Source organism: Sebastes fasciatus, chromosome 15 (assembly GCF_043250625.1).
Source record: "Sebastes fasciatus isolate fSebFas1 chromosome 15, fSebFas1.pri, whole genome shotgun sequence".
NCBI lineage: Eukaryota > Metazoa > Chordata > Actinopteri > Perciformes > Sebastidae > Sebastes > Sebastes fasciatus.
Window position 1 is genome coordinate 4,179,652 of NC_133809.1, and position 23,531 is coordinate 4,203,182.

The 23,531-nt window shown below is 39.1% G+C and overlaps 1 protein-coding gene across 8 annotated transcripts in view; it reads left to right on the plus strand.

Annotated features, from left to right (window-relative positions):
* The first annotated feature begins 1,270 nt into the window (after positions 1-1,270).
* The window catches only part of letm1 (leucine zipper-EF-hand containing transmembrane protein 1), a 28,560-nt gene continuing 6,299 nt past the window's right edge, over positions 1,271-23,531 (plus strand). Inside the window, exons 1-15 of one of the 8 annotated variants that reach the window (XM_074609802.1) lie at positions 1,271-1,669; positions 9,353-9,410; positions 10,206-10,692; positions 15,608-15,751; positions 16,695-16,832; positions 17,350-17,553; positions 17,680-17,799; positions 17,972-18,103; positions 18,298-18,459; positions 18,650-18,745; positions 19,887-19,919; positions 21,299-21,433; positions 21,515-21,708; positions 22,721-22,753; positions 23,333-23,489. In XM_074609802.1, the coding sequence (XP_074465903.1) occupies positions 1,591-1,669; positions 9,353-9,410; positions 10,206-10,692; positions 15,608-15,751; positions 16,695-16,832; positions 17,350-17,553; positions 17,680-17,799; positions 17,972-18,103; positions 18,298-18,459; positions 18,650-18,745; positions 19,887-19,919; positions 21,299-21,433; positions 21,515-21,708; positions 22,721-22,753; positions 23,333-23,489 (2,172 nt within the window). In that variant the 5' untranslated portion in view covers positions 1,271-1,590. Of the gene's footprint in view, positions 1,676-9,352; positions 9,411-10,205; positions 10,693-15,607; positions 15,752-16,694; positions 16,833-17,349; positions 17,554-17,679; positions 17,800-17,971; positions 18,104-18,297; positions 18,460-18,649; positions 18,746-19,886; positions 19,920-21,298; positions 21,434-21,514; positions 21,709-22,720; positions 22,754-23,332; positions 23,490-23,531 lie in introns of all 8 variants that reach the window. The other 7 variants (XM_074609801.1, XM_074609804.1, XM_074609803.1 and 4 more) reach the window with 7 other exon arrangements.

A 23,531-nucleotide genomic window follows, 5' to 3' on the forward strand; every position in this document is an offset into this window, starting at 1 on the left:
ATCACACTTGCTTCTCTAATGAAGACAAGTGTGGAAAAAAATGCAATAAGTACATTAGGAAAAACACAAAGCCCTCCTCTTGTTGTGCTCAGAGTGACTGATTTAGTTTGCTTTGCTCTTACTGTACCATTGTTAAGTTGATTCAAGCATTGCCCCAGATGTATTTTTACCCCCTCACTCAACATAATGTTTGCTGGAGCAGTCCACTTTAGCTGGATAGAAAGTGAATTCAATTAAATATTTATGGCCATCTTTAGGAAGTGCAATCTAGATGGGAATTAAAAATAGAATCAATCTGAAAATCCCTTTGCCCACAAAAATAGCTACATGGCACTTTAGTTTGACCTTATCAAAGGATACTATTTTTGATTAACTTATATAGTCTTTCACAGCATAAATGAAAGACTACTTGGATCACTTATGTTAAACTCTCTCTCTCTATATATATTGGTAGACAAAAACAATACAAAGGTAACTTTGCACTATACCTTTGTCATGCTATTCAGTTATCAGACCTCCTATTTGTGGAGCTGTAACCTGTGAATATTTGATGTTAAAACAATTATTCATTGTTGAAGAAAAATAATTATACGTATGTGCGAGGTAATCAAAACAGTGTCAGTAAAGAAAAAGGTAACGCCTGCACATTACTTTTTTATTGACTGATTTTGATCCTGCTTGGATCTTCATCAAGTTAAAGTGTGAAAAAAATCATTCAAATATATCAAATCAATATGTCGAATAGATCAATAAAAATATTGTGGCATGGAGTAGTGTGCAGGCAAAACAATTATTCATTATCAAAATAAATATTTTTATTTAATTTTTTTTCATATTTTAATTTTTTTTCCATATTTTTTAGCAATATTAGTCAATATGATATAGATTTGTTTGTATAGTAATGCTGGGTGCTTATGTGTTTTTTTGCATCAACGAAGCACCTTAATTTGTCAGATATTTAACACACTGGATTAGGCAAAAACAGACATTTTTGTATGATTATTTTATCCATTAACGGTTTCTTAATTAATTTTTCAGAAATAGCAATTTGGTGATTTGATTTTGCAGCTCTTTCACAATATTCAATGTATAAATTGCACTGATACAAGACTTTTTAAAGATAGAAAAAGTAAAGTTCCCTTGACACCTCAAACAACCCACCTTTGCAACCGCTTGCAACCAGCCTCCCTCCAACCCGGAAACACGAGCTTTTACTTCATAAACACACCGGAAGTTTCTCCTCATCATACGATCACAAGCTGCTTAACACACAACAACAGCAGTTTGACGTCACTCGGGATCCAGTCCGGTTAGCTGTCATCTACGTAGAAGAGAAGGGAAGGACATAACACGACATGGAGCGAAACTTTCCGTCGTACAGTTAGTTATACATGCGTCTTAGCTTCCTAAAAGGATACCAGGATTTTTGTCGTTATTCCTATGTACCACGTTAGCGCTTTCTTTCGTTTCGACGCCTTGAACAAACAGTGACTAGTTAACTGGCTAGCTTAGCTTAGCTAGTGACTGACAGTAACGGTTCTAACTGACAGTAACGGTTAAAACGGCTGAGTTCAAACAGAAAGCCTCCACATGGCGTTAATCCTGTTTACCAGGTCTCGGGCACCTTTAATGAAAACGTCCAGGTCGTTAAAAAGCGAATTCAGGAAAGGTAAAGGTAAGCTTTCTATCTTCCTTTCGTACTAGTTAACTCACTGTTTATTATTTATATATAGAGACCAGAAGAAATAAAGCTAATAATCGACTTATTAGCATCAAGAGGTAACGTTATTTACAGGTGCTTGTGTTGGTTGGCCCTGTTTGGGTTCTTTAGGAAGATGGTGGGTTATCTGAGCTTAAGGTATTGTATGGAGTTTGGTATATGTTTATGGAGACCAGACAAAAAAGGTAACAATTAACTTAATTATATTAGCATGAAATGAGTTTACAGGTTCTGGGTTGGTTGGCTCTGTTTGTGTTTTCTGGAAGATGGTGGGTGAGTCAAGGTGACAGCATCACATTTAAATACCGCCTACATGTATTATTTTAAGCTACAAAACACGTTTTTTTTGTGCATAAAGGCTGTTATTGCATGTGTGGTTTTGGTGTTATCACGTCCTCTGCTTTGAGGCACCCTGCACCTTTTTCTGATGAGGATTCAATAAGGAGAATATATAGACATGATTTGGGAGTCAGGTTATTTGAGGACAACCTTTTAATCTAGCTATCGAGCGCCCCCCTCCTACTACTGCAGTCTGTGAGGATGCTCGTTGTAATGGCAGGCTGGTTTCCATCTGTTTATTGAGCATCCACAAGATGCCCGAATCTAAAGATGCAAAGCAAGATGTGTTGTGGGATCTAAAACGAATGAGGATATATTATGGTTCTATATTGTGCTGATGTTTAGTCTAAATGCCCTGTCCATGCAGCACAGTTTATCTTGGTCATCTATTGTTATCATTTATCCGGGAGACTGCAGCTCGAAGCACCACACCTTTTGTGATGAGGAGCATACAAACATGATTTGGGATCCAGGTTATTTGAGGACAACTTCTTATTCTGGCTGGCGAGCACCCCCCTCCTTCCACTGCAGTCTGTGAGGATGCTCGTTGTTATGGCAGGCTGGTTCCCATCTGTTTATTCAGCCTCCACAAGATACACGAATCTAAAGCAACGACAAAGGAGGCCATATTATGGACCTATGTTGTGCTGATTTTTAACCTAAATGCCCTGTTTTTGCAACCATGGAGCACAGTTTATCTTCTGATTATTGTTGATGTTTGGACAAGGCTGTGAAATGTTGAATGTAAATATATTATATATACACAAACACTACAAAGGTATTTGTGCTACATTCGTAGTGTTATCTGAGCTTAAAGTATTAAGCTCAGATAACTTAATGTTATGTCTATGGAGACCAGACGAAATAAAGCTAACAAAAGGAGTCATGTAACGTTGTTTACAGCTCCTGGGTTGGTAGGCCCTGTTTGTGTTTTCAGGAAGATGGTGGGTGACTTAAGGTGACAGCATCACATTTAAAACCAACCATCATTCATTATCTCAAGCTACAAATCCCTTTCTCTTCATAAAGTTGTGTTTAGTGTTATCACTTCTTCTCCTTTTCTGATGAGAATTCAATAAGGAGCATATAAAAATGATTTGGGATTCAGGTTATTTGAGGACAAGCACCCCCTCCTTCCTCTGCAGTCTGTGAGGATGCTATGCACAGTTTAACATTGCAAATGCATATGCACATAAATATATACATCTAAATATATATATTATAATGTCTCCCCATTTGAATTATGCTATAACATGTCAAAGGTTATTTTTTTTAATTTTTTTTATATGTCAGAGGCCACACACAAAAAAACAAAAACAATCTCATACAAAGAAAATAGAGGCTTTGTACCATATTTAGTAGCTGCTTTACACCTGCAGTCCCTGCAGGGCAGGTAGACACAAACACTGCAAAAGGATTTGTGCTACGTTTGTAATGTTATTTGAGCTCAAAGTATTTCATAAATTGGCATAACGTTTTGTCTACGGAGACCAGATGAAATAAAGCTAACAATTAACTTAGCATCAAGATGAGTCTGTTTTACATGTATGAGTTTTATCATTTCTTCGGGAGACAGTGCAGCTCGAGGCACCGCACCTTTTCTGATGAGGAACATATAAACATGATTTGGGACAGCCTCTATTCTGGCTGGCAAGCGCCCCCCTCCTTCTACCTCAGTCTGTGAGGATGCTTGCTGTTATGGCAGACAGATTCCCATCTGTTTATTCAGCATCCACAAGATACCCAAATCTAACGATCTAAAGCAGGATGCGAGGATATATTATGGTTCTATGTTGTGCAGAATCTGAACCCAAATGCTCTGTTTTGCGACCATGGAGCACAGTTTATACTGGGCATCTGTTTATTGTTGATGTTTGGACAAGGCTGTGAAATGTTGAGCCACAGGAATGTTGAATAATGTATGCTAATGCATATAAAGAAATAAAGAAATGCACAAAAAAACATTAATCTCATACAAAGAGAAGAGATGCTTACCATATTTAGCTACTAGCCTACTTTACACCTGCAGTCCCTGGACAGGTAGACACAAACACTGCAAAGGTATTTATACTACCTTTATAGTGTTATCTGAGCTCAAAGTATTTTATAAATTGGTTTGCTTTGTCTGACCAATAGTCAAAATAAACAATTTTATGATATGATACAGAGGAAGCACTTCATATTTGTGAAGCTGTAACCTGCAACTATTTGGTGTTAAATCAAAATAAGTTTTGACTAATTTTTGCAATATTTGTCAATATGATATAGATTTTTGTTTTTTTCTGTTTCCCAACAGCATCACAACATTTGGTATTGTATAGCAATATTGAGATGTAAAGTCACATATACTGTTGTACAAAGTTACAAGGCAATACAAGCTCTGGCAATAAAGGCGCAAAAAAATAACAAATAAAAACTACAAATGTAGTTTGAAGGAGCTACCAGCCGGCACATCTGCACACGCTGCCATCTTTTCAGTTGGTTACAATAAAAAGTCTTGAATGGATTCACTCACTCCTAAGACTAATATATTAGTAATCACACCACCACTTTAACTGCCTTAAACACACAACTACACTACAGTCATTTTATACGTGTCCCCATCTTTTTTGAGGAATTATTATCTTACTTGTTATGCAAACTTTTCTCTCTCACTCACAAGTCTTGAACTGGACATTGGTCAAAGTAAATGTGGCTGCAAACAAACTCAGACATTTCATATCACCACGTTTTTGATAAGCGTTGCATGTTAGCTGTTGTATAACCGGCAGAGAAATTCAGATGATATGTCTCCTTGCAACTTTTTTGCTAAATACAATATGTGTATCACAGCTGTCAGTGAGTGGAGTTTTTTCATATGAAGATATCATAGGACAAGCAACAGAAGAGATAGTTAATGTCTGTATGTCTCTTAAAAGCTGTGCTTATAAATAGATTAGAGGGTCATAAAGGGAATCCGTCAGTCTGCGCTGGCCGGACTGAGGCTGAGCTCTTGGCTTTAGGCCCAGATTATCAGACAAATTGCGTTGCTTCCACGAAGAAAGGTCAGTGCCTCTTATAACTCAACCTGAGACAGGCAGGTCTTAATTTTCCCATTCTGTTTTCATGCTGACATGAGTGCTATTACATGCCTGTAGTATGACAGGGGATCAATGGGCTTTAAGGTCCTGCTTTGACTGCTGAACATTGACCAGTATGTACTGTAGTCCTTCCAAAGTGGAATAGTAGGAGTCATCAAACAAAGGTTGCAAGGTCAGAGAGGTAGTAAAGATTATTGCATTATCTAACACAGCGTCAATAAACTACTGGAGAAACCATAATGTTTCAGTTGTGATAAAGTGATTGTACACTAGTGTAAGTGTCCTATTAGTGGTTGTGTGGTTGCTGCAACAACATGGAGCAGTCAGTGTATTTACTTATTTAGAGCGTTTACTCATTTTACATGGTTTATCCAGCCGAGACCACTCTCATATAAGCTCAGTTTACACACTGAGATGCCTGGATATGTGAGTTTCAGTTGTCACTGCACTAACAAAGGGCGTTGTCCAAGGGGAAATGACCCAGAAACTTCATATTTTACATGATTGGGTACTGTGAAAGGAGATGCTTGACATTTTGAGAGCCACTAAAGCCACATTCTCAGGAAGTCCCAGTCTGGATGTAAGCATACCAACATATACTCTCCAATAAACACACTTGTGTTGAGGCCATGTCACTGTTTCCAAGCCATGGTTTGTTTTCAAGTGGCCACCATGGAGCTAAACAAATATATTAATAATATAGATGAAAGATGAAGCTCATAATGGCCCTGGATTTAGAGCAGAAGATTGTATTTTTTGGTGTTGTGGATCTCATGCAAAGAAACATCTTTATTTATTTTTTATTTTTTTATTGGCGCAAAAACAAAACAGCAGTGACTTAACAGGTGGTACAACAATAAAAACAAGGGGGAAATACTTAAGAAAAGACCAAGAAAACAAGGTGACGTACAGACCTTGACATTATACATAAACAAACACAACAAAATAGACATAACAAAACCAAAAAAGGATTAAATAATAGTCATAATAAATCTAGTAACAACATCTTAACTAAATAAGAAAAGATAATAATAATAATAATAATAATAAATGTTTGAAAAATAATAATAACGATGACAAATAAAATAACTAGGTGGTAATAATAAGGAAGGAATTTAAAATAAATGAGTAGTTAGATATCTAGAAGTAACATCTTTGATGGGAGTTGTCCAGTTGATAAACCAATTGCATTGCCCTACCAATGGTCCTGTTCTTTTGACGCTATTCACTCAGATTTCTACATTATGAGCTTACACTTTTGATAAAACAACAGATATTTTACCATTTTATCATCAGATCCAATCTTTTATTAGATGTTTAGCTAACAAGAAAAATCAGCATGTGTGGATTGTTTTTGTGCAAGACGGCTGTATCTGTGTTGTAATAGCTGAAACCAAAAGTAACGATGTGTTGAACTGGCTCCAGGCCGCCCACACGGTGCAGGAGGAAGTGTTTAAGCTCGTCACAGACAAACAGCTGCAGGCTGCGGGTAACGCATGAGTTAGTTGTTGCAGCAGGTGAAAGTCAAGCAGGGCAGGGCAGGGCATGACCTTGTCATGACCTTCCGAGGCCAGGCCTAGTTTGGTTTGAGTCAAGACCAAATCATACTTGTAAACAACCATCATTTTTAATAAGTCAACAAAGATTAAGATGTTTCTGTAGAAGTATTGTAGTCATAAACTTTTATAGGGGTTTGAATCAGAGACAGGTTCAGTGTACATGCTTCATAAAACACAAGATACGACTTCTTGCTTTACATTTTTTTTATCAAAGTTGATCTGGATGAGAAAGAATATAGTAGTGCTAGGATATATATCAAATACAGTGTTGCTACCATGTTTAAGAAGCTTATTCTAAATGTAGTGAACACATTTGGGTATTCTATTACTGTGGTTATTGGAGAGAAACCTTGTGTTTACTGGAATCATTTTGAGTTTACTTGAATGAGGTTTTGAACATGAGTCATGATCTCCTCTCTATTCTGCAATTGTGCGGCTACACAGAAATAATGGACAATATTGCCAGAGAAACTGAGAATTAAGTTGTATGAAAAAGTGAAGTTAGCCATTTAAAATAAGTCTTCTGAATTATCATTTGTCAACTCCCTATATACAACATGTATTTTATGTTTCGGAGCCCTCCTCTGTTGCTCTTCCTGGGGTTTCTACTTTTCTTTTCCATTACATTTTTCCACCACACCAAATTCCATTCTCAAATTTAACACTTTAAAGTTTCTTTTAAGTTTCTTCAAATATTTATCAGTTGCTTTTCCAAATGTTTACTTTTCGAAATCCACATGAACCAGTCTTCACATCGGCATAAATTAAATCCAAGCCACAGCCCTTATTTAAAAAGAAAATACGCCGCTTTTAGAGCTGGTTTGCCTGTTACACCTATTATTTCCTTCTTCCAAAACAGTGGTTAAGAACACCAAGGAGAAAATGCCAGTTTTCATTAAATCAAAATTATGACTGGTGTGTTAACTGCATGCCAAATTAATCAGAGCACACAAGGCCAGATTTTTTGTACATAACGCCATAAATTTGCATTCTGATTAAGAGGAATCAGGTTTTCTTGTATCTCCAAAGTATCTCCATTGTGATTTCTAATAGTTGTGCAACCAGAATTGCAAAATTATGTACTTTATGTGACAAATCTTGGACTGAAAGAGGTGTGAATGTGAAACCAAAACTGTAAAAAAAACCCACAGGGATCACATACAAGAGGACTGAGGTTGTTCTGCTTGTACAGCCCAGGCGGATGGTATAGTGTTAGGTAATCTACTGTACTTCCAGGCTTTTCTTTCTGTGCTACAGTATAGGCAGCCGCTCTGCCACAAAGGTGACACTGTTCCAGTAAACTCTGTGTCCTCGTGGCTGCATGCCGGCCGCAGCCTGACATGCTCAACCGGGCCTTGCTGGATTCACTCCAGCCGGCCATGTGAGAGCCAGAGGAAGGGCGTGGTTAGGCCATGTGCTCTGACAGGATTGGCTGGAAGTGTCTCACCACTCCGCCTCCTCTCTGCATGTATGTAGTCACACTGACAGCAGCCTCTGGGGGTTTGGGAGCCCCACTGTGGGCCTCCCTGAGCAGGATGTGAATATCCTGGTCTCCAGTGTAGAGATATTAGCAGAAGAGTAATACACTTCATCTGTTTTATCAGAGATCTATACAGAGATCCATACTTTAAAAGATATTAAGCAGCAATGATAATCTCTGATATGGAAAAATATAAATGGCAAATGTAACCACAAGAGAAAATAATTCATTACAAAGAACCTGAAAGTGATTCTTTCTTTGTATATTTTGGATAACTGAATTCATCTTTTTCAAGCCTTATGTCTAACATGTGCATGCTACCATGTGATAAAGGTATAGCATTATATAACCAGTTAGAAGCGCTGTGTGCTTTTGCTCGTGTCATATCTGGGTCAGTGAATTTAGAAATGAAGTTGCATTAACATGTCAGAACCTGATGTGTGATTTCCTCATTTGCTCAGTGGCAGTTGAAAAAATTAGGACTGCAACTAACAATTATTTTCATTCGATTAAGTGACTCATGTTGTAGATGTAAATTTTCCATTGACCTTCTCCTTTGAGAAATAAAACAATAAATATCCACCCAGCTACAAGATGAGCAAAGATGAAAAACTGTTATAGGTAATAATTTATTTTGCTATAGGAAGATTAAGGAGAAATTTGACTCACAGCATTCATGTTTATCTGTATTTCTATTTGAATCCCCTTATCTGACAGATGCAATAATAACATTTGTATTAAAGCCTCAAACAGGGCTGCAACAAATGATTCTGTCAATTACTTTCTCGCGTATTCGATTAGTTGTTTGGTCTATAAAATGGTGAAAAATTTGGTTTCCCAAAGCTCAAGATGACGTCCTCAAATGTCTCGTTTTGTCCACAACTCAAAGATATTCAGTTTACTGTCATAGAGGAGTAAAGAAACCACAAAATATTCACATTTAAGAAGCTGGAATCAGAGAATTTAGACTTTTGTTTTTTCATACAAAATTACTCAAACTGATTGTCATCAAAATAGTTGGTGATTCATTTTATAGTTGACAACTAATCGTTGCAGTTCTCTATGAAATCCTTGAGTATGCTCTACTGTATGTATGTGTGTTTGTGTTCCTGTCTGTTTAATGGCTGATTATCAGATCTCAACCGCTCATGTTTATTTTTTTTCTTCCTTTCAGGGAAAGTACAAGATGGAGCCTGTTTCAACTGCACAGCGCTCAGACTCTCCAGTCAAAAGTAAGACAATTCAATGTTGGGCTACCACTGTGCCTATAGTTCCTGCAAACATCTGAAAATATCTTATATAATATGAAAATATAAGACTTTAAAAAGGTCTAGCACGCAGTATAATCCAGTTTTAGATGTCTCTAAAGCTTTGTGGTTTCTTGGATGCTGCTTTTTTTGTTAGGATTTGACTTGTGCTTCGCTACTGTTGCATGCAGCTCCTAGTACACCTTTACTTTTCCAAACATCTTTTGAAAAGATTACGCCTTTAAATCTTTGTGGTTTATTGGGTGCTAATTTTTTATGTTAGATAGTCCCAATTCACACATCTACATTTTCTGAAAGGTCTGTACTTTTTTTGTTTTTTGTTCCAGTAAAAGTCTTAAAAGATGTCAATTTATGCAGTCACACTTCTTTCATAATTTTGAGGTGTTTGTTTTTCTTGGTACACTCAGCCAAGTGCAGTTAAAATACAGGGCTTAAATATAAACATAAGTAAATGTAGAATAGTAACGTAAATATAAAATAGTATTTTTTTTTAAGACAGTATTTCAGATGGGAAAACTGAATGTAAACAGCAAAAATTAAACAAATATTTACCAGAATTATGTGAATCAATATCCAGATTATCAAAGTGTTTTTATTTTGTGCAACAAAGACTTTAATTCCCATTGCTTTTTTTTTTTTTTAAAAAGGTACCAAAGGGTGTTATTTATATTTTTTAATGGCTGATGTTGTATTTTAATAAATTTTATTTCAATGTTTACACCATTTGTTCTTAAGCTCTTCATCCTGTTGTCTTCTTAGATTCGATGGGCTCCGACTTGGCAGTTTGTCCCAGGTCTCTTCAGTCAGTCCTTCCCTCCCCCTGTCAGATGTGGGCCCCTGCCAGAACCCGGACTCACAGCGCCTCTACTGTGCTTTTGTGTCGGGGGCCTCCTCTTCACCGTACCCTGCAATCACAACGGGGCCCCAGTGGACGATAGCGCGACCACAGGACATCCCTGGTGTTCGGTGGATACACACCTCGAGGAGGAGATGGGACGACTCCAAGGTGGAGAAGTCGCTGCGTTCGTTAAAGGACAAGAAGAAGAAGCTGGAGGAAGGAGGGCCGGTGTACAGCCCGACGCTGGATGCAGCACCTGTGAGAAGGACGATCCGACAGTGGGTAGTAGACGAAGTCAAGCACTACTACCACGGCTTCAGGCTGCTGTGGATCGATACCACCATCGCTGGGCGAATGCTGTGGAGGGTGCTGAACGGACACCCGCTGTCCCGCCGCGAGAGGAGACAGGTGAGGTCTGCAGGGAGGATATATTAATATCCTGAAGTCTTGAAAGGTTTTCTCTGGAGAACAAATCTGTTGAGATGATGATTTTATTAAATGGACATGCTTTGCTTCTAATAATGCACTCAGATGCAACCACTACCAGGCCTCACATTCATACTGAGCAGCTCTGTTGGAGTCGTGGGTTTTCAGGTGTTTTCTTCGGGGCCTGACACTCAAAACAGATGTCAAGTATTTAAGGTATTTAGAAAAAAAAAGTGAGTTTATTTGGCAAAAAGGGAAAGTAATCTTAAAAGTCAAGGGCACATTTAGTGATACTAGAATAGAGCAGCCCAAAAGCGTGTTTCTAAACTGCGTAGCATGCAAAGATTAATGTAGTTTTCCACCATATATCTTCCTTTCCTCTAGGCTAACAGAGGTGATGCAGTGTTAACCGTTAAACCCCCCCCCTGAACAACGTTTGAATAATCATAGCTTAACAGCCGTAGCTCGGCACAACATGATGGATGCTGACTTTTTACATGCTTTAGCACCAGTCTTTTAGCATGGCATCAAGTGCATATGTGAAACACTGTGACAGGGTTCTTGTCTTCAAATGAATCAGTGGGAAACAATAAAATGACAGCAAGGTAGCTAATGTTAGCTTAATCAGCTAGCTAACTACAGTTCCAGAATCTGTTGTCATGTCAGTCTACAAATTGCTAGTTGCTGACTAGAAATGAGAAGCCTGCTTTTGTCTACCGTTGTCTGAAATCAAGGATCCATTTTAAATAACTAAGAATTTCAGCTTGACGGGTAGTATAGACGGGTATAGCGTCTGGACAGAATATGTATTCTGCAGTCATTTTAGCAGAAACCATTCAAAGCTCTGTTCAATTGCAGATTATATTTGAACATAATAAGGATTAGTTGAGCCTTGAATCCATCTGCCAGTGTTTCCAGTGAAAGGAATCATTTTTTCCAGTCTGACTCAGGGTTTACAGAGTGGATATAACCAACATGAGTTTAGAGATCAGAGATGACTGTGCACGGTTTTTAAGTCTGACAGCCCAGACATCTTGTTCTGTAATGTTTAATCCACAGCTTCTCACACTTAATGGGATCAATTATAGAAATTGGCTGCACGCTGAGTGTTTACTCACCAGGCGCTCAGCAGGTTGTGCGGCTTGATTAAAGCTCTTTAGGAAGAAGAAGCTTTATGTGTTGCATCTTTGAATCGAAAACTCCTCATTTAAAGGGGAGTTTTCTTTCTGCCACCTTGTATGTGAATGTCCAATCAGTTTTGATGGTAAATATAGTTGATTAAAGCAGTAAATTCCTCAGTGCGTGCTATGTTGACCCAGAAAGCTGAGTTCTGAGACTTCCTTGTTCTCTTTGCTTGTATTGCAAACTAGATATGCTTATTCGAGTCAGGGTATACGGCCGAAGAAATGCAGCAGAGAGAGGCCGATGCTGCGACTGCATTAGCCACGCGCAATGCATCCTGGTACATGTAGGCACTGCCGGCACGGCTCTGCAAGCATGAGAACTCAGCTTTCTCGGCCAACATAGCACGCACTGAGGAATGTATTGCTTCATTCGACTACATTTACCATCGACACTGATTGAACATCTACATAAAAGGTGTCAAATTTTCCCTTTAATTTCAGCTTCACCCAATATTTACACCAAAATTTCTCAATATTGTGTCAGCAGGTTGTGGTTTCCACAACAGGATATCCTGAAGTGGAAAAAAGCAAACTTACTTTTTCTAGAATTTTTTTGCAGCAATTAATGTTGATATAACTGCCATGTGATGAAATATCACTTGGCTTTGTCTTATTCTGGGTTATACAGTGATTATTATGTTACAAGGGTAATAATCTTGAGTGTGATTAGATTTTCATTGGTGCTGTTATCACGTTATTTACTCACATGTGGATAACCTAATGAGGTTTTACAATCACTAAGTCAAAGCAGACGCTGTTTAGTTAAAATGTATTTAGGATTTACAGTTAACTACTGTGGAAACAGATGGTAAAATTCATTATTTTACCTCTTCTGCAAGTAGTGAAGTACTAAAAAAGGTTGTGCACTTGTTGGCCCTGGTTCTAAATCTACCTGCAGTCTGAGGTTCAGGGAGGCTGTCTGGATTGAGGCCCAGAGCCACTGCAGTAGTCTGATGCAGGCGCTGGTGTCATTTCAGGGGAGATGAGCAGGTCAGCTCAGGTCACACTTACTGCTACCATCTCCCTCCAATAGTACAGGACGGTACAGACTTAGTAGACATCATTGGCATTGCTGCTGCCCAACTGCTTTTGCCATTGTGAGTTAAAACATAAACATCACCTTTTAAATGATGGTTGTTTATCTGCTGACAGAAAATATTCTTTAATATCCACATTCAAGCATTTACAGCGAAGCTGGTGAGCGTATCTCAGCCGTAATCATCGCGGTTCACTGAATATCTTCAGTGCTGTGTCTGACATTGGCAAGGTTGTTTGTTTTATTTGATTAAATTAAACTAGAGCCTCAAGAGAGCATGTATATATCAATCTATACATCTTCTTCAACATATAAAAAATGCAGGATGATAATTAAATACCTGCTCAAATGTAACTTTCAAGTGCAGTGCAGGATCTTAGAGGAGTGTACAGGTGTTACACTTACACACATCCGTGCAGAGGCATGTTTACAATGTAGTTTTACAAGTCACACTGACACGTGATGACAATGGGACCTTTCATGCTTTGCTGCAAAGGGATGGTGCAACAGTGCAATAAGAGCTGAAATGTGCCTGGTGCCTTTTCCAGTGACTCATGTTGTAGATATACATTTTACATTGACCTTCTCCTTTGAGATAACAACCTATGCAGGTACAAGATGAGCTAAGAAGAAAATAAATGTTATAGGTAATCATTTATTTTTGCTATAGGAAGATTAATGACAAATTGACTCACAGAATTCACGTTTATCTAGAATAGAAAGCTTTATTGTCATCGTATTAAATACAACGAGATTCACAGTTGCCACTTCTGGTCAGTGCTTTAAAACAAATACTTGACAAGACTAAACGAGGCAGGTAAAACATATAACAGGTAAAACACACAGTTATAAAGCAAATAAAACAGGTAAAGTAGAAATAAAGTAGAAAGAAATAAGTCCAGGAGTTAAACATTGTTATTTAGTGGAGTAAATGGGATAAACTGACCACCAGCATACTTAAAATAGATCAAGTTAGGAGAAACTGTTTTTAAATGGTCACGGTAATGCATTACATCAGACAAAACTCTACAAACAAAAGCTTTAAAACCCTCCAGTAGCCTATTTACATTCAACATGTATGTATGCTCTGTGTGATATGCTAAAGTAACAGTGGAAATAAAGCCTTACCGCAGTGCTAATAGCTGCTGGTCAGTGCTGATGATGACCAGTTTCCCCCCCTCATTAAAGCCACACCACCGACCCATCTGCACCTTTTCAAATGCAGCTGACTCCCTCGGAGCGCATGTCCCGAGCCCATCCGCACCCCATTCCTGCCTCCTTAATCTCCTCCTTTCATATTCACGTACAAAACTCAGGCCTCCGTTTAAGGCTTCTTCTATTTTAATCTGTCGCCCCCCCCCCCCCCCCCCCCCCCTCCTCCTCCCTGCTTTGATGTGGAACTCTGGGAGATGATATACATGTCAATGGGGCTGCGGACAAAAGGCCTTTTCACTTCACACTGGCCTAAATCCTTCACCCTACTGGTGCACTGACATGCAGGTGGAACGGGTGGAGAAAGAAGGACTCGTGTTGTTGGCCGTTTCTGTAGATGGCTGGTTGGGATTGTGTTCCTGGACGGTCAGTAAGCCACAGTTGGACAGCCGTACAATGATGTAGACTAGTGTTCTTCTATACTCTGAGGATTGTTCAGGTCTGTGCTGAACAAATGTGCTTCCTGTTGGCTCAAGAGGACAGTTTCTGAGGCAGAATGTTCACTTTGGTCTACACAGCTCCCATGCAGAATAACACACCGCTGAATTAGGAGGTTTCTGTTGCACTGGTGATGTATGGGGACGGGGGTTAGAAGTGCTGACTGGTGAAACTAGAGGGATTGAGCAGGGCGATTGTACCAAGAGACAAAGGAAGATGAGGTAAACATTTTCACATGGTTCCCTGTTGGCTTTTTTCCTCTCGCTGCTGCTCTCTGCTGGACGCATGCTCAAACTTCAGCCTGGTGGGAACGAATGTCTTCACTGTTACTAGGGCTGTCAATCTATTCAAATATTTAATAGCGATTAATCGTATGATTGTTCATATTTAATCGTGATTAATCACAAATGAATCGCCCATTTTTTATCTGATCAAATGTACCTTAAAATCCAGAAACCCTCTCAGGTACTGCATTTAACATAAAACAATATGCTCAAATCATAACATGGCAAACTGCAGCCCAACAGGCAACAACAGCTGTCAGTGTGTCAGTGTACTGACTTGACTATGACTTGCCCCAAACTGCATGTGATTATGATAAAGTGGGCATGTCTGTAAAGGGGAGACTCGTGGGTACACATAGAACCCATTTTCATTCACATATCTTGAGGTCGGAGGTCAAGGGACCCCTTTTGAAAATGGCCAAGCCAGTTTTTCCTCACCAAAATTTAGCCTAACTTTGTAGCGTTATTTAACCTTCTTCATGACAAGCTAGTATGACATGTTTGGTACCAATGGATTCCTTAGGTTTAAAACTGAGCTCGCTACATCCTCAAAATCACAAATGGCATTGATGCGTTAAAGAAATTATTGGCGTTAAAACGAATTTGCGTTATCGCGTTAACTTTGACAGCCCTAATCGTTACAGATCCAAACACAAGCAGACAGTGGCATAGGTGGTCAACAAATGTGAATGTGAATCAAGGGGTCGGTTCTAATTCCAGTTTTTTCCAAACTTCCTCCCTAGTTCCTCAGAACGTGTGCCGACGTCTTCAGACTTCTTCCCTTCCTGGTGTTCATCATCGTCCCCTTCATGGAGTTCCTGCTCCCCGTAGCTCTGAAGCTCTTCCCCAACATGCTGCCGTCCACCTTCGAGACACAGTCAAAGAAGGTAATCAAAGCTGCCTGCTGGGCTTTTTATTTGGACTGAAGCTGCATGATACAGACAAGATGCATAAAATCAATGTTGGGGATTATGCTTGGAAGATGTTGTAGCTGCAATTAAAAGTTATTATCCAGTTTTAGGCCTACATTGTATGCCAATGGGGTTTGAGACACAGTAGCTCAAATAAGATTATTTTCATCCATTAATCTGATTATTTTTTTCTTAATTGTTCAGCCTAAAGTGATTCATTCAAATTCCTTGTTTTATTTAGTCCCAAAACACCAAAGATCTTTAGTTTACTGACATATATGACAGAAGAAGAACATCTAATCCTCCTATTTGAGAAGCTGGAACCAGAAAATATTCGGCTTTTGTATTTTAAAAAATTACTAAAGCAAATGATTGATTATAAAATTAGCTGCCGATTAATTTTCTGTCGATCGACTATTCGCAGATTGATTGTTTTTAAATAATAAGTCTCCCAGATCGCAGAATGAGTGAGAATATATTCAGATTCAAATAATAAAATATAATTTGAATCTGAGGCGGTTTGGCAATGCTTATTACTCAATATACATTTATTTGTTTTAAAATATTTTCTTTTTTAATTTTTTCATTATATATTTTTTGTTTGTTTGTTTATTTCTGTCAATTTCAAATTAATTCAATTTAACCACAAGGCACAACCATTGTGGAATACATTATACTGGTGGTATTGTTGCAGAATATACTGATAAATTTATACTGACACATTGCCCTCACGTATAATGTAAAACAATACTACTATTGACAGTAGATTATAGGTATGTTTCTTTACTTTCATCCCATTTCATCACAGAGTTTATAACATTCTTGAAAACAGAATGCTCAACAAAATGTTGTTTATTATAGTTATCATGAATAATTGTTTTTACACCACCTTGAATCTGTAACATGTTGTCTTTTATAGGAGGAGAGGTTGAAAACGGAGCTGAGAGTCAAACTGGAGATGGCCAAGTTCTTGCAGGACACCATCGAGGAGATCGCTCTGCGGAACAAGGCGGCTCAGGGGAACGTCACCGAGGAGTTCTCCACCTTCTTCCAGAAGGTTGGTGTCAGCGTTCACTGAGGCTGGGCCTCATGAAATGAGTGAAAACAGGCTCAACACTGCCCTCTCGTGGACACAATGACATGCTTCAACTTGAGTCTATTGTACATAAGTAAATTAGTTGAAAAATGAGGTCATAAATGTAAAATATGACAGTTCAGCATTATTTTACACAGTTATAAGTACAGCTGCAATACAAGAAGATAAAACCTTATTAATCCTGAGGTAAATTGTTGTGCAGCAGTTGCAGTACAACGTGGGAAAGAGTGCAAATATATAAACTTAAATTTATTCATATTTTGTTCTATTTGCACTCTAAGTTTCATATCAATATTTCTTGTGGGCCAAAGTGACACAAAATGGGGGGCTCTCCATTAGAGAATCTGTTTTAGTCTCACCTCATGATTTAGGATTTTAAAACATATATTTTTGCATTAAAAGTCCGGCCTGCTTTAGCTTTCAGACTCCCCTTGTAATACAGAATGATTTACAAGTCATAACTTTATCATCTCTTTAGATCCGGAACTCCGGGGAGCGTCCCAGTAATGAGCAGATCATCAAATTCTCCAAACTGTTCGAGGATGAGCTGACTCTGGACAACTTGACCCGACCTCAGCTGGTGGCTCTCTGCCGTCTCCTGGAGCTCCAGTCCATCGGGACCAACAACTTCCTCCGCTTCCAGCTCATCATGAAGCTGAGGGCCATCCGTGCAGACGACAAGGTATGAGCCTCTGTGATAAAGTTCTAGTAGATGTCCTCTCTCGTTTCCCCTTATCATTATCAGAAGTAAACAGACAGCTGCACTTTCATAAAGAGTAACATCAGAAAATGCACTCTGTTTTTCCAGCTGATTGCAGAGGAAGGGGTGGAGAGTCTGAACGTGAACGAGGTGCAGTCAGCCTGTCGCGTCAGAGGGATGAGATCTCTCGGAGTCACAGAAGAGCGACTGAGAGAGCAACTTGCTCAGGTAACAACAGCAACCAGAGATGGAGGATACTTTCAGGATTTAACCTTTTTAGCACACAAAGACTCTTTTGCTGCCTTAAGGCCTTCACGCACCGGGGGTTGACGAATAAACAACACGAAAATCATGCCTGTCAATCAATCAACGTCTCTCATGTTGTATTTGGCTCTCGTAGTGGCTGGAGCTGCATCTGAACCAGCAGATCCCCACGTCCCTGCTGCTGCTGTCCCGAGCCATGTTCCTCCCCGACACCCTTTCCCCCGCCGACCAGCTGAAGACCACACTGCAGACGCTGCCTGAAATGGTGGTACGTTAACGGGCCATCATGTTGTTTGTTTGCCATGGTTACATAATAATACGTGTTCTGAAATTAGGTTTTACAAAAATGTTTCTGTAAACAGTATTTAAAAAGTAGATAAGCTGCTCAGCGGTGGGCATTTAAGGGTTTAGCTGGTGGTAGATATTTTAGTACTCTGCTCTATCCTACTCTCTCCTCTCCAGACAAAGGAGGCCCAGTTGATGGTGGCAGAGATGGAGCTCTCCTCCAAAGTGGACAACAAGGCCAAGCTGGAGTCCACGCTACTGGAGGAGGCGGCCATACGCCAGGACAACAAGGACAGGGAGATGGAGAGGTTGGCGGACGCTGCAGAGAAGGCTGCCAGGGTAACAACATAGTCATAATTAGTTTTTATCGTTGTTTCCACGCCAGCTCATGAGGTGTTTATTTGTAAGAACTTTAGCTAAATACTTGAGGAGCCATGCCTACTGTATGTTATCCTACAGATTATAAAGTGGACATCTTCTCACTTTCATTACTTTCTTTGATCAGTTGTCTCGACACTGTCCTCTACAGGAGGGTGAGGAGTTTGAAGCAGAGAAGGTTAAAGCCGACATGGCTGCTCATTCAGAGATACTGAGGGATACCGCGCCCATCATAGAAGGAATCAAGGTAATGTCTCCAAACATGCAGTCTGGGAGATTCTGGTAAACATCTAAAGAACTCTTTACTACATATAGTTTTATGTGCCAGTATCTTAAATAAAACAACAAACTCTGTCCTCTCTAAAGATGGGGTTAGCATCAGACATATGTACCTTATTTAATACTTTTTTTGCATTTCGGTAAATGTTTGTAGCATTTCACATACAATATGTCATCATATCTTTGAGTTCGCTTTGTATTTGTTTTTTTAGATCTCCCAAATCAGTCTTGGACATTAGTAAAGATAATATTTTCTTAATGGGGTTAAGAAGTACGACAGCGTATTAGGGCCATTGTTTGGTAAAAAAAAAATACGGAGGGTGGTAATATCCAGAGAATTTACAAAAAAAACTGTGATATTCTCTGAGATTATAGTCACAAATTTACGAGAAAAAAATTCAGAAAATAGTGTTGTTTTTTGTCAAGGAACCACATAACTTCATTTTGTAAGGTTGGGTCAACCTCCTCACACCACAGACGCTGCAGTTAAACTCTGCGGTAAAATGAGCTGCCAAATGCTAAATATATAAATTTTATTAGTATTTATTTAAAAAAGCACAGACAGAACATGAAAGAAAACACGGATATGTATCTTTCAGGACTTTTGCCTCGCTCAGAGGCCATCCTTACCATAATAACACTACTTTAGAAGCAACAAAATTCAGACTGTGGCAGTTTTTGCACAACTTGTTTTCTCAAATTTATAACTTTATAATCTCAGAGAATATTCAAGTTCTTATCTTGTAAATTTGTGAATTTCTTTAGTAAATTTACGACTTTAATCTATAAAAATCTTGCTTTTCCCACCTCCGGCTCTGTAATTGTTATTTTGTTTTTACCTACAATGGCCCTAATACAGTGTCATAAAGAAGTCATTAACTTTTCAACTAACATACCAAAGAATGTTTTTAACAGAATTTTTTAATTTATTTTAACTCTTTCCCCATTGGTACCACTAACTGTAGACCAGCACTAAACATTAATGTTTGATATTTTGTGTTGACCCATTTTCTTGTTTACTGATTATAACCCAGACTGTAATTTATTTGTCACTCACTTGTCGCCACCTTTTCATTTTGATCATGTCTGCGTCTTCTGTGCCAACACAGTATGAACAGTGGCAGACATTCCTGCGCTACCAGGTTAGGTTTAATGATGTCTCTCCTCCCAAGTGACCCCTCACATCTGTACCAGTTTATCCCTGCACGCACACTATCTGGTCTTTCTCTGAACGGACCCACCCAGATGAGGGTTAAACAGTACTTGCATGTAATTCTGGCATTTCTTAAAACTATTTCAGACTGCTATTTGATCTCAGGTTCGGTAGGAGTGAGAACATAATCCGCATTAGAGGAAATTACCCTTAAATGCAAGGTTTTATTGCCGTGATGAGATGAATGTTGACATGAGTCAAACCACAGATGCTCATATTCAGCTTTGTGTGCTCTTAAGTGGGACGAAAAGCAGACAATGTAGATTATAGCAAAGAGTGCAGACAAATCACAGACAAGCTACAAAGACTGGAAACAAATTATGTTTTCTTTTTTTGACTTCAATCTGATATTTTTTGACCATTTAAGCCTAAAATATAGGCATCTAGATTAAAACAAATTGTAGTGTGGACAAACCATGGTAGTCAAACCCCACTGATCTGGTGCTCTGAATTGGTTAAAGAAGAAATGCTAAATATGATTTGCAAATTCTGTGTAGCCCACATCTATACAGACTTCTCCTCCTTCTCTTTTCCTTGTCGATCCTTCCAGACAGCATCACTGACCCAAGTTGAACTTTTCCTTCTCTAACTAACAGCCTTTATAGCTCCACAGAGTCCTCTTCATCATGTGTCCTCTAGAGCTTCCCTCTTTTACCCATTTTCTATGTTTGGGTTGGTCTCTTATATGGGTTTATATTAAATGCACATGTGCTACTTGTTAAGTGAATGCACTTTGTATCCATTTTGGAGGGAAAATATGACCTCAAGCTGACATGTTTATCTTTCGGTATCTAAAAACTAGTCTTTAATGCAGGCAGGGGTCTCCAACCTTTTTTCCCTCTGAGAGTTAATTTGACAAAATGAAAGTGGCCAAGCGCAACTCATAACACCAAGTTGTACATCACCAAAAGCAGACATAGCATAACAGTCTTACTTTTATGGTCCTTTGATAACGTTTCAGCCACCGCAGTCACCGCCTCTGTTAAAATCTCACCATAGGCGAAGGGCTTTTTGTGTTTCGTTAGGATGTGCACCACTAAACAAAGCCTCTGTTGCTGCGTTGGCCTTCTTCGTCAGTTTGTTAAACAAGTCACTGTTGTCTTTAAAGGACCTGGTAGCGAGCTACTGGAAGCGAGCGAGCTACTTGTTGGAGACCCCTGCAAGTTTAAAGCAGTTTTTATGTACTCTGCTGCTAAGGACGTATTGAATGTTTTAAAAGGACATTGTAATAGAAGTTTTTATCCCAATACTGGATGTCATTTCTGGCATTTAGGAGCAAATTTCTTCATTGGTATGTTTGTGCTCCAGGGTGAGGAGATCACCAAAGAGGAGATCGACCTGTTGAGTGATGCGTGCTCAAAGCTGAAGGACCAGAAGAGGCTGTTGACTCTGGAGAAAGAAGAGCTGGAAGAACTGAAGGATGATGTCCAGGAATACAACGAGGTGCCTGACTCGCAGTTAATCAAAGGTTTTAGAGGTTTAAAGAGTATGTTGTTTCATACAGTATGTTGTTGTGTTTTATAGGATCTCGAGGAGATAAAGAAGGAGCTCTCTAAGACGGGCCAAGAGAAGGCGCTGGAGGAGTCGAAGGCGAGCCAGCGTCTGTCTAAGAGAGTGAACCGCATGATCGGTCGCATTGACAAGATCATCGGGGAGCTGGAGCATGACAAGGTCATCCTGGACGGGCAGATGGACAGTGGAGCCACACCACCTGTCGGGTAAGAGCTCATTATGTCATCATTTAACCTCTACACTGCTGTCCGTGGTGGTTCAGAATAGTTCCCAGATGCTACTGTACATCCGTTTTAAAATGATCATCATCATGTGCTACATGAAGTCATGCATCTCGGTGTTGTTTACGACATAGTTTTGCTTTAGTATTAGAAGCTTTAAAATCAGTTCATGTTTTTTGTTATACATTTTCAATCTTGAGGAAAATATGCTTGTTTGCTTTCTTTCTGGGCGTCACAAGAAGGAGATCAAAATCAACCTCATGTCTCTGTGTGTTAAGTTTGGAGCTGGAGTCAGGAAGTGTTTTAGCCTGTTAGCTTAGCATAAAGACTGGAAGCAGGGAGGAAACAGCTAGCCTGACTCTGCTCAAAGTTGTTAACTAAACGCCATCACACCGACTCGTCCGCCTTATCTTAGTGGTGGTGGCGTGAAGTCATGCGACCGTTCGTTTATAGCCTAACGTTAGCTTTTTGTCGAGGGAACCAGGGCGATGCTAACTTCCTGGTTGACCTACAAAAATACGTCATCCCTTCAGCACTCTGTACCCCACAATGTTGTTGAAGAATATATTTTAGAAAAAAGCTCTGCAGTCTCTTATGGCTTTGCACCAGTTGTTTTAGTTTTGTTTACTAGTGTAGCTAGTCATGCCTGAGCCGCTGCTGCTTTATGATTTCTTTTAAAATAATGATTTTGTATCATTTTCTTTGTCTCTCATGACATATAAAGCCAGTTATTTCAATTTAAAATGTTATTATAGGTCTTATTTGTTTAGCAGTGATCCGTTTTTTAAACTGTAACTGTCTTCATCATCCTTATCATCTTCATCATCACTGTCATCTTCATCATCATTGCTTTCATTGTGAAATGGTGGTGGAGCTAAAACAAGGAACAACAGGTTTCCCAGAAAAAAACATACAAAAAGAATATTCTGTTAGTCATCATGCCAATTATTAGTTTACAATTGCAAAACCAAATTCTAATTGATTTAAAATTTTACAGATTATTCTTTATTAAATATAGCGATCCCAGAAGGTAAGCAGAACTGTGGTCAACCGCCATTTGCCTGCTTGCTAAATGCTAACATTGCATCGTGGTTTTTCAACCGTGACTGAATGGAATTTTGCTGTAAAGGATCAACCAGCTTCCATTTCTGCTCCCTACACCAACACCTGGTTGCTGTGGACCCACTTTAATAACCAGTTTATTTTCCCTTTAATGAATGAAATCAGATTGAATACAAAGATCTAACTCAAGCTGCTTGATTTGAAAGATTTAAGACAGTACACACTGAATTTGTTCAGTTTTTGTCAGAGATGTGTGACGACACAAAATTGGCTAAACTGATTATTTTTTGTTGACATTTTTGAGTCATTTATTATACTATATTTACCAGCTATAAAAACAAATCAGTTATCTATTAATGTTAAGCAGCACTTTCAGCATGAATTAACTTTGAGACCAAAATTTAAACCTGCCGTGAATAAAAAAATTAATCTTGAAAATCAGTTTGATTGGTGTGATCTGGGAACCGTGAAATGCAGCATGTTGACCCTCAGGATTTCTCCACCACGTTTCCATTGCTTTCCGTTACATACCGTTTCCTGTATGCAGTCTGTTCTACACCTTCAGGGAAAACCTCATCAGCATCGACGAGCTCATCGGCATCATGCGGCAGATCCAGAACATTCCAGAGCAGAAGCTGCAGAGCATCGCCGAGGCGCTCGACGACAACAAGGACGGCAAGATCGACATCGACGACGTCATCAAAGTACGTTGACAGGAAATTTAGGAATTCTCCTCTGATTTGTGT